Source organism: Mercurialis annua, linkage group LG3, assembly GCF_937616625.2.
Source record: "Mercurialis annua linkage group LG3, ddMerAnnu1.2, whole genome shotgun sequence".
Classification (NCBI taxonomy): domain Eukaryota; kingdom Viridiplantae; phylum Streptophyta; class Magnoliopsida; order Malpighiales; family Euphorbiaceae; genus Mercurialis; species Mercurialis annua.
Window position 1 is genome coordinate 64,777,221 of NC_065572.1, and position 10,520 is coordinate 64,787,740.

Genomic DNA, 10,520 nt, shown 5'->3' on the forward strand with positions numbered 1-10,520 from the left:
TCTCCTTAGCGGTAACCGCTCTCGATACGTTATATCGAAAATAGATTTTTTTATGTATTTTCATTATCCGATTATTGATAATAAATTTTTATATATTTTTTCTGATTGATAACATATACAAATATTTTTGTATATATTATCATTATATTTAGTAGTGAACTAGAGAATTTGTATACTGTTGGTATAATTATAGTATATTATTAGTTTAATTTTTAATATACGAAGTGGTGTAATGTTGGTATAATATTAATAAAATTCTAATATGTTTTTATGTCTATATTCTTGGTATAATATTTATATAATTTTAATATATTTTTAGTAATATATATATTATACGCAGAAATTTAGTATATTGATATTATACCAACAGTATGTATATGTTATATTTTTTATTTCTATTTCTTTTAAGTCAATTCTATTTTCTTATAGATAAAAAAATCAACATCTGTTTTTATAATATTTTCAATAAATGGTGTAATTTCTTCAAAATATTATCATGAAGAGAAGAATCCTTTTCAAAGTTCAAACAAATATAATAAATAGCCCATTGGTTCAGCAGGCTGGCAATGTCTGCCATAATATTTAGGCCCATAGGCTTTATCCTTACATGATGTTGTATAGGAGTTTCCACAAATATATTGTAATTTTCGATCATAATTGTAAAGTATGAATTGTTTGTTTAAACAAAAATGATGTTGGCTTGGCATCGTTTTACAAAATACAAGAGAAAAATTAAAATACTTATAAAATACGGCCCAGATTTACCATTAATATAATTTTAGTATAGTTTGTATATTATTAATAATTGTTTGATATGTTTAAATGCATATACTCTTCAGTTTAATTTTATTTTTTATACGTGGAATCGCAACGGAATCTATTGATAATCCTTATTTATGGAGGAGGTAAGCCGTAGTTAAAGAAGTCAAAAGAGATTACCAATAGAGCCCAAAATATTCTCTCAAGGCATAAAAAAAAAAAAAAAACCTTAAAATAGGATGAATCCAAAACAACAACAATAAGAAACCGAAAGAAAATATATAAAAAAATTAATCACTTAATTAATAAAACAAAATTTATTTCTTCCAGCCGCTTGTCTAATTGGATGCTTGTGACGAAAGATGTCATCTTTTGAATATCTGGTTTAATAGAAAAAGAATGATTTGAGATTCATGTTATCTGAATTATCATTCATAGGCATATATATGTATGAGAAATGGAAAAAGGAAGATCCTTCTGAAAGGTAACTTTGTCAACATTGTTTATAATACAATCAACTAAATTTGTACCCTTAGTATAATTACTAAGGGGTAACAAAACAATAGTAGGATCAACAATATTAGTTAATGACGAAGAATCAACACCTAAAACTTCTTTTCCCGATTCACAATTTCCATCATATTTCGCTCAACAAGAGCTTGAAAACATTAATCTCACAAATAATTCCATTGGACAATAAAAGCATGTTCCATGAAACATCAAAGATGAAAGACTGCTTGTAAGTGCTTGGCTTGTAATTTTAAATAATGGCATTTTAAGCAAAAAATAACAAGCAGCTTTGAAAAGGATCAACGAGTACTTAAACGCCAATAAAAATTCATGCCAGCAAGATCAAGTAATTCAAACAAGTAACATCGGTATTGGATGAATTTGATGATGAATGCATACAACCAACATTACAATAAATTAGTGTAGGAACATAATAGGGGATGATACGATGACTAACTAAAGCAGCGCGTCCGCGAGCTTTATTTTCAAATTCGTGAAGAACATTTTTTTTTCATGAACATGTGCTGGTTATATTAAAAGATGATTCAAAATGAAAAGCAAATTATCCTCTTCATCATGTTTTCAAGAAGACAAGACTTGATGAAACGCATACACATCTTCATCAAATCCGGATATAATATTAATATCCATGGCAGTGAAGTTAAAATTCGTCTGACCGGTCCAAAGGCGGCAAAAGCGGAAACTGCAAAAGGTAAAAGAAAAGATAAGGTGATGAGCGAAAGAGACGATGAAGATATGCATGATAGGTGGGAAAAATATAATTTAACAGCATTTCATTATATGATCATCCGATACTAACTATGAATTCGAGTAACATGAATTCAAATTTTACTTGAAAATTATAATATGATTGCACTATTTTTAAAGCTAAATATAAATTATCGTAATTATTTATATTTTAATTTTATGTAATTTTAATATTTATATAACCTTAATTTTACGTAATTTTCATTTTTGTAGTTTTAATTTTGTGTAATTTTAAATTTTGGTAATTTTAATTTTTGGTAATTTTAATTTTTTGTAATTTTAATTTTATGTAACTTTAAATTATTGTATATTTATTTCTAATTAATTTATTTAAGTTATTTTTTCAATCTTATGAAAGTTTAAGTTACTTTATTTTCTGAATTAATTTTTTCTATCTTAGCCATTGTAAAAGTAGTCGTTGTAAAAGTATCAGTTATAACAGTAGGCGTTGTAAAAATAGACGTTGTAATTTTTTTAAATTCCGTATTTTTATTTGACATTAAATTTATATATGTAGTAGTTTTATTATGAAATTCATGATTTATGTACTCCTTCCGTCCCATTTACAAAGACTCATATTTCATTTTGGATGTCCCATTTAGGAAGTTCTATTTCAATTTTTGAAATATTTTTCTAATGAATATTATATTTTACCCTTTAATTAGTTATCTTAAAGAGATTTTATGGAAAATTCTACTATCATTAAGGGGCAAAACATGAAAAATTTGAAAAAACAAAGATAATAAATGTTTCTTTAATCTTTGTGTAAAAATAAATGAGACTTTTAAATTGAGACTAATGAGGATATTTCTTTTTATTAATATGTAATTTTTTTTATTAATTATTGTAATATTATTTTACAAATTGGTACTTCACGAAAAACAGGGGGCTATCTACTAGAATCTCGGAATCTAAAAATAAAGAACACAGTCAGAAAGAACGCTGTAAGAGATTTTTCGGGTCATTCCGACACTCAGGTAAATATTTGACGAAAAAGAAGAGTTAAGTAAGAATAAAAAGAGTAGAGATTAAAAAAGAGTATTTCAAAATTTAAGAATAAAGTGTTTTATATAGTGTACTCTTTTTCTTCACTCGTATTTTCTGTAGTGAGGTGTCCCTCTATGCGATAGGCTAAGCTGGCCTTTTCTATAATTTTGGTGTTTGTAGCGCGGATGTCGCGGTTTGTGTTTGTCCTCCAGTTAAAGAATCCTCAGTGGTTCCCTTGACTAACGTAGTCTTTCTTTCTTTCGATACAATGGTTTATTGCCTCTATCATGGTAGTTTCCTTGTGTATGTTGATCCGGAACGAGAAATGATTTCATCCCAGAAGAACACTTCTTTAGTCCGGAGTTAAATCCATATGGTCTTGTGGGTTGTTTTATCCCATTTTACTAGAGTTGGTGATATATGTATTTATGGAGATTGCTTTGCCCTTACTTGATTACTAAAAACAAATTAAAAGCATGTTATTTAATAATTTAGGCCAAATGATTAAAAAAGCCAAACTTTTTATGAAAGTTTCACAAAAGTCTAAATTTTTCAATTTTATCCCGTTTGTCCTGAAACGTATGATTTCATTTCAATTTTGTCCAACTACACAATTTTATTTATGTGGCGTTGATGTGTGGCAATGCCATATCAGCGTCACGTAGGCGCCACATGAGTAAAATTATATAATTGGACAAAATTGAAACAAAATCATACGTTTCAGGACAAGTTGGAAAGAATTGAAATGTTTGGACTTTTGTGAAATTTTCATGAAAGGTTTGACTTTTTTTGATCATTTGGGCAATAATTTATAATATCTTTTTTTAAAATAATTTATAATTTATACATAATTTAAAAAAATTATATATGAATGTAATTATTATTTTTTATAAAGAATGTAGTATGTAGTTGGTGTGGGTCAGTTATCAATTTACTTTTTAAAGTCTAATCATTGTGTGAGATTGTATAATGAAGACGAGTTTAATAAAAAGCTGATATAACATTGTCGTCAGACTCAAAAACAGTCTGGCAACTGTAGATATTCTAAAATGCTTTTTATTTTATAAAAAAATGTCCTTTAAAATAAAAAGCACAACTGGAAATGCTTTTACAAATCATCGGACTGTTTGTTTGCCCTGATTCTATGCCAAACAGTTTAGGCGTCGGCAATTATAAATGGCTTGTTTACAAATTAAATCGCCGTTAATAGACAAAACATCGGAGCTCTAGCCACATGATGGCTGAGAGTTGCATTTTCCCCTTTTATTTTTTTATTTAAATATAAATTTTTTAATTTCTTTTAAAAAATTTGTCATTTTATTTAGATATTTCTTATATATTGACCTCTTTAATTTCAATAAATTTTAAATTTTATATATTTCATGAATATATTCTATTTTATTTTTCTGATTAATTTCGATTTCTTACTACCGCCCTGTATAAAATGGGCCTCTGCAATTTATTGGCCATTAATTACTGACTGGAAGACTATCAGCATAATTTTCCGGTCAATGAATCATTTCCCGACAGATTTGAGGTCATTACCGATGGAAAATCCATCAACCTGTTTAGTGTATGTCTCAATCAGAGATTTATATTAAACTAAAGGCTAAATAACACATAATTATTCTTGCATTACGGCCTTAATTATAGTATGAAAAAAAATACAATTCGTGCACCACGCAACATATAAATTAATAAAGACAACATATGCATGCCTTTTGATAATGCTATGAGTCTATGACACCTTACAAACATTTAATTATCGTCAGTGATTATTACAAGTTAACTATCTATATTTAATACGTACAGATCACTGTACCATAAAAAGGTAGGCATTAGTTCAAAATAAGCTTAAATTAAAATCTTATGTAATAATAATATATATATATATATGGTGATCTTATTAAATGTGACATAATTAATCACTTTATATTGGTAATATATATATATATATATATATATATATATATATATATATATATATATAAAGGTCAAAGCATCCAGCCATGAATGAATCCATTGACATGTTGTGTATGGCCACCTGCAACATTAACCTCCTCCCCACCCATTGGACTGTACCTGTAATCAATTTGTAAATTGCAAATCATAAAGATAAACTATTTTAAACCGAACTAAACCGAATCAGTCGATTTAAACGTCGGCTTTTCAGTTCGGTTATATTTTTAGTTTGGTTTGTACCAAAAGGGAATTGAAATTATTTTAATACTAAATGAAAATCAAAATGTTTATTCATATCAATCGGAACCAATTAAACCAAATAATAAATGTATTTTTTGGTTTTGCAGACACCTCTAAATTCTTCATTGACTAATAATTTAAGGATTTTGAGAGATGTATACCCAATTTGAAGATTGGAATTGTTTCCCAGAGGCTGGAAGAAGCCTTCTGATTGAACGGAAAGGCGGTTATATTGCACGTTGTGACCGCCAGCTTCCCATGCTAGTCGGAGCGGAACTTGTGCATTGCATTCATCCAACTGATCATCAGACAAGAAGAGAGCACAACGCATAACTTAAATAGTAATGAACTATGTGCAACTGCAAATTATGGAGTGCATGAACATGCAGTGTTTGGAATAAGCTATACAAATTAAGAAAATTAAATGTACCTTCCTTCTCAAGGCTTTGTTGGCGTCAAGAAGCAATTGCTCCTACAAAAAAAACAAGATTTTCATAGTATACATGTTATTGAGAATTAAGTTTTGATATGTATAATTATAGAATTCTTTCTTGAACACATGACTTATGCTTTTCTGGAAAAATGAATTTATATATTCATAGCTATAAGTAAATTAACATAAATATTCTTAAGAAGTAATTGATCCGTCAATTTTACAAGTTAAGATTCATAATTTTTTTTTTTTACAAATTATGCAAACTATATCCAAAAAAAAAAAAATTAGTCTAATTAACAAAAATAAGATACAATCTACTATATCATGTTATTTTTATGCTTAAATAGTCCATATTTGGATTAAAAATTCATAATAATAAATAAAAAAATAAAATGTTTAATGAAATAAGATATCTATTTTTTTTATATACTTTTTTTTTCAATATTGACTAATCTATCATAAAAATAAGTTAAGGGAGTAAAAACAATTATTTTTTCATCAATTAATTTTTTTTGTCGTTTTAATTTATCGTATGAATTTAATTGTTAAAATTTATTTAATTGACGGATCACATTATCATAACTATATTATAAAAGTATTTTTATCACTTCAATGAAATAGTCACTTTTTTTATGAAATCACTCTCTGATTTAAAAGCTTACCCTGTTCTGAAGATCAGTTAGCTGGTCGAGCATAAATTGAGTCTGAAAACAAATGAAATATACAATCATAAATAACTAAAAAAGATATAGGTTCGGAAATATAATTTCCAACTAAGGTTCATTTTGCTCCTTCTTGGCACAAAAAATCAAGTAAGGCCAAGTTATTTATAAAAAAAAAGTAAGGCCAAGTTTATGACTTTGGAAAAAAAACTCCATGAACTTGGCAGTTTAACTCGTTTTATCTTTTCATATTCAAATTGTTTAATAAAATTGTGTCACATCAACTCTAAATTGTATATAATGCACTAATTATTTTTTGACGGCTCATTTCACAGAATAAATTGAGCCAAAATGCCAAGTTTTTGGTGTTTCTTTATAAAGCCACAAATTTAATCTTTGTGTCAAGTTGACGGAATAAACTGAACCTCTGTTGAAATTAATTTTTGTGCAAGTAATAACTGAGTTATATTCATATTAAAATAAATAGTTTGATGAAATTAAATTGAAGGACGTACAATGAAATAACAATGCGATAATCATTCCAAATAATAAAATTGAGAAAAATAAATTTATATACCAACAATTATAGCTCAGTTTTAATATATATTATGATTTTAAAATTTTATTAGTTTACTCTATTATTTCTTTGTATATTTTTATTTTAATTAATTGGCAAAGAAAAAAAAAACTATTACTATCATTACCAGCAACGTTTTAATAATCAAACCAAACCGGCTGGATGTATAGTAGATCAGGGACAGTCCAGTTTTCATACAAATTAAAAAGGGATAAGGTACAAAAATGGCCCTAATATTTACCTTGTGACTCACATTCCCCCCTAATATTTTTTGAGTCTAAAAATGACCCTAATCTTAATAAAGTAGAACAAATATACCCTCTACCGTTAGACGGAGAGATATATTTGTTCCACTTTAATAACGTTAGGGTCATTTTTGAGACTCGAAAAATATTAGGGCAATGGCTAATTGTATGCCAAATCAGCCGAGTTAATTTTCTAACACGCTACCGTTAGACGGAGGGTATATTTGTTCCACTTTGTTAACGTTAGGGTCATTTTTGAGATTCAAAAAGTATTAGGGGGAAATATATATAAATCACAGGGTAAATATTAGATCATTTTTGTACCTTAACCCAGTTAAAAATATAGTTCAACTCTTTTCAACCCCTTTGAAGTGAAAAATATGTAAAAATGATAGTTTTTTTTTTATGAATAAATGCTTTAAAAATACAGTTTAACTCTTTTCAACCCCGTTTTTTTAATGATTAAACCAATATTTCAATAGAGCAAATTGTACCATTAAACCAATATTCTTTTTATTTACTAATCAGAGTGTGATTCATTTATTGCCTTTTCAGTCTATTTATAAACTAAAATTTTATGTATATTTATAAATTTTAAATATATAGACATAATTTATAGATTTAGATGTGACTAATTGAACCGATAGTTGAATCGTGGCCAAAATATACCTTAGTTGACCTAATTTGCCTAAGGGATGTCTCCAGTTGAAGTTCAAGCTGCTCAAGCTCCTTGGTGTTCAAGGGAGCCAAATCTTCCCCAAGTAGGTTCCTACAAAATTCACGATTAACTAATTAATTAGAAAAAATGTTACTATACTTTAATATTAACTAGTGAATGAAATAACAAATAAGTTGTACCTTTGGGATCGCTGTAGGACCTCAACTCTAGCTTTTAGCTTCAGATATTCCTGATAATTGCCCTGCTGAAATTTTTATATTTACATAATATATAGGAATACTAATTGTATAATTTGTTTAAATTAAAATAAATTAGAACATAAATATTAAAATATGCCAAAAAAATTCATGCCTGTGTTTCGTTCCCTGGGTTGCTAGCTTCAAGTGCACCATAACTGCATTTCTGGTACCTTTCAAGTGATTTCAACATGCTGCCATTAAATGAAATTACAATTAAGCTTAATCATTACTCAAGATATACCTTAATTTTGAAAAAGTGCTAGACATTTTCAACCAAAAGATTATATAAATCCTTTTTTTTAAAAGTCAGTAAGAATTATTTTCTCAAACAAACTTCCAATTTAAAAGCTTAACATTTGAAACTATAACTAATAGTTTTAATTCTTATAGCAATTTATTTATCTACCCACAACTCTAGTCAAATATAGTCATAATTATTTGAAGTTGATGTGACACAAGATTATATATGCCATGTCAGTCTAACTTTATATACAAAAACGTATAGCATCGCGCCACATTAGATTGTGGATATATTTGACAAAAGTCGAAAAAATTATAGTAAATATGGTATATTTGGCAAACAGACTAATTAAAACGGTGGATAGATATGTACAATTTGCCATCTCTTTATAATCAACTTATCTTTCTTGCATATATAGATTGGTAAAGACTATAAGCTAATGAAAGAAGCAACTAACCCTAATTGTGAAATAAAATTCTTGTTTCTATGCTACTCAAGATTTAATTTATTTAATTTAAATTAGGGTTTCTGTCAGAAATTGCTTAAACTAGCTATAACATCCTTATAGATAAAATGAAAAAAAAAAGAGGATAAGAATTATTGGGGTTTTTAAATCTAACTGCATGTCTTTTTACATCAAGAACGTTCAGCTTTAGAAGAAAAATAAAGCAGCTTAATTTCTCAGAAAACGTTGTTTTTAGCAGACTTGCACTGCAAAACATCACATCGCATCTCAACAGTAAATTAGCGGTCACAATGCTTCCTTATCATCGAGTTTAAAGATATCCAAAGATTTACTTAACAATTGATACACCACCAATCTGACCTAATTAACTAGCCAGAAACGTTTCTTATAGGAAGAACAGAAAACAAAAAAAATTATAGTCTCATGTTTAACCAAAAAAAAAATCAGAAAACAATACGTACAGATATGACTTATCACTAGAAACATTATCTCCTTTCTTAGTAAGCTGATATTTTTTTTAATAATATTAGTTTTATTGTAATTAAATATCCTATAATATATAAACTTAATTAAATTTGAAAACCAAGAATCAAGTATATTATAGAATCTTGGATCTTCGGAGCTAATTTGATGACTTAAGTAGTTTTGAATTGATTATTAGTTTTTTCCCGTTAAAATAAATAAAATTAGTATTTTATTCAATCCAAAAATAAAAATAAAAAAGATATGATAGAGTATGATGTAGATCAGAAACACTAGAATTAAGCAGAGATCATTACTTAAACAAGAAATTCTAAACAGTCAAAAGCTAGAAATAGCCAAACAAATCCAAGAAAATGAAATTTACGAAAATGATGAGAAAATAGTGAAACCCTAGATATAGCTCATAACATGAGCTTATTTTCTTGAAAAGAAAAACACACAGATCGATCTTTACTACAAAAACAACACAATCATATGTACATATAATTAAAGAAATAAATACCTAGAGCTGCTACAGAACTCATAAAGCTTGCCACGATTAGAGAAGATAATAAGAGAAACTTCAGCATCACAAAGAATTGAAAGTTCATAAGCTTTTTTAAGCAATCCATTTCTTCTCTTAGCAAAAGTAACTTGTCTGTTAATTTTATTCTCTATTCTCTTCAACTCTACTCTTCCTCTCCCCATGTTTTCAATTCTTGGTTTAAGAGATGACAAACTTTTCAATGGCCTCTGTGTTTTTAGGGTACTCCAAAGAGATAAAAGAAGGGTGGTTTATAGTACACAATAGGAAAAAAAAGAGAATGAAGATATATGAGAGAGAAATGGAAACCCTAATAAATGATTTGCTTTTTTTGTATTATTAAAATTAGGTTTATGACTTATTAGGGTTAAAAGTTTAGACATGAATATTGTCTTTAAGACATCCCGGCTTCCAAATCTCTCTTAAAATCTGAATGCGCATAATTTTACTTTATTTTATAAAAAAATGTTTTATAACTTATCTTTTTTAATCTAACTCTTTTAATCCATTTTATGTGACAAAGTTTTATTAGATCAATTTCCATCCAAAAATGTGTATCTCAAAAAACAGAATTTAATCAATCCACTGTTTGATTGTTATGTCAACAAAAAAATAGATTAAAAGTGTTTGAATTGTATAGCATTACTCAAAAATATGCTTAATTAATTGAATAAGAGTTGTTAAAAATTAACTCTAACTTTTTCAATTTTATGGTGTATTAAATAATTAATTTACTCAAAAAG

General features: G+C 27.4%; 1 protein-coding gene across 4 annotated transcripts; it reads right to left on the minus strand.

Annotated features, from left to right (window-relative positions):
* Positions 1–4,634: 4,634 nt before the first annotated feature.
* LOC126672021 (agamous-like MADS-box protein MADS2) lies at positions 4,635–10,087 on the minus strand. Of its 4 annotated transcripts, none has more exons than XM_050365906.2 (8): positions 9,757–10,084; positions 8,177–8,255; positions 8,005–8,054; positions 7,816–7,915; positions 6,325–6,366; positions 5,657–5,698; positions 5,388–5,524; positions 4,635–5,106 (listed from the first exon to the last, which is right to left on the minus strand). In XM_050365906.2, exons 1-8 carry the CDS (start codon positions 9,939–9,941, stop codon positions 5,019–5,021), a joined length of 723 nt encoding a protein of 240 aa, XP_050221863.1. In that variant the 5' UTR covers positions 9,942–10,084; the 3' UTR covers positions 4,635–5,018. The 4 variants fall into 4 exon arrangements, with proteins under 4 accessions (XP_050221863.1, XP_050221861.1, XP_050221862.1 ...); XM_050365904.2 differs by having other exon boundaries at positions 8,005–8,069; XM_050365905.2 differs by having other exon boundaries at positions 8,005–8,066; positions 9,757–10,082.
* Between the last annotated feature and the right edge of the window lie 433 nt (positions 10,088–10,520).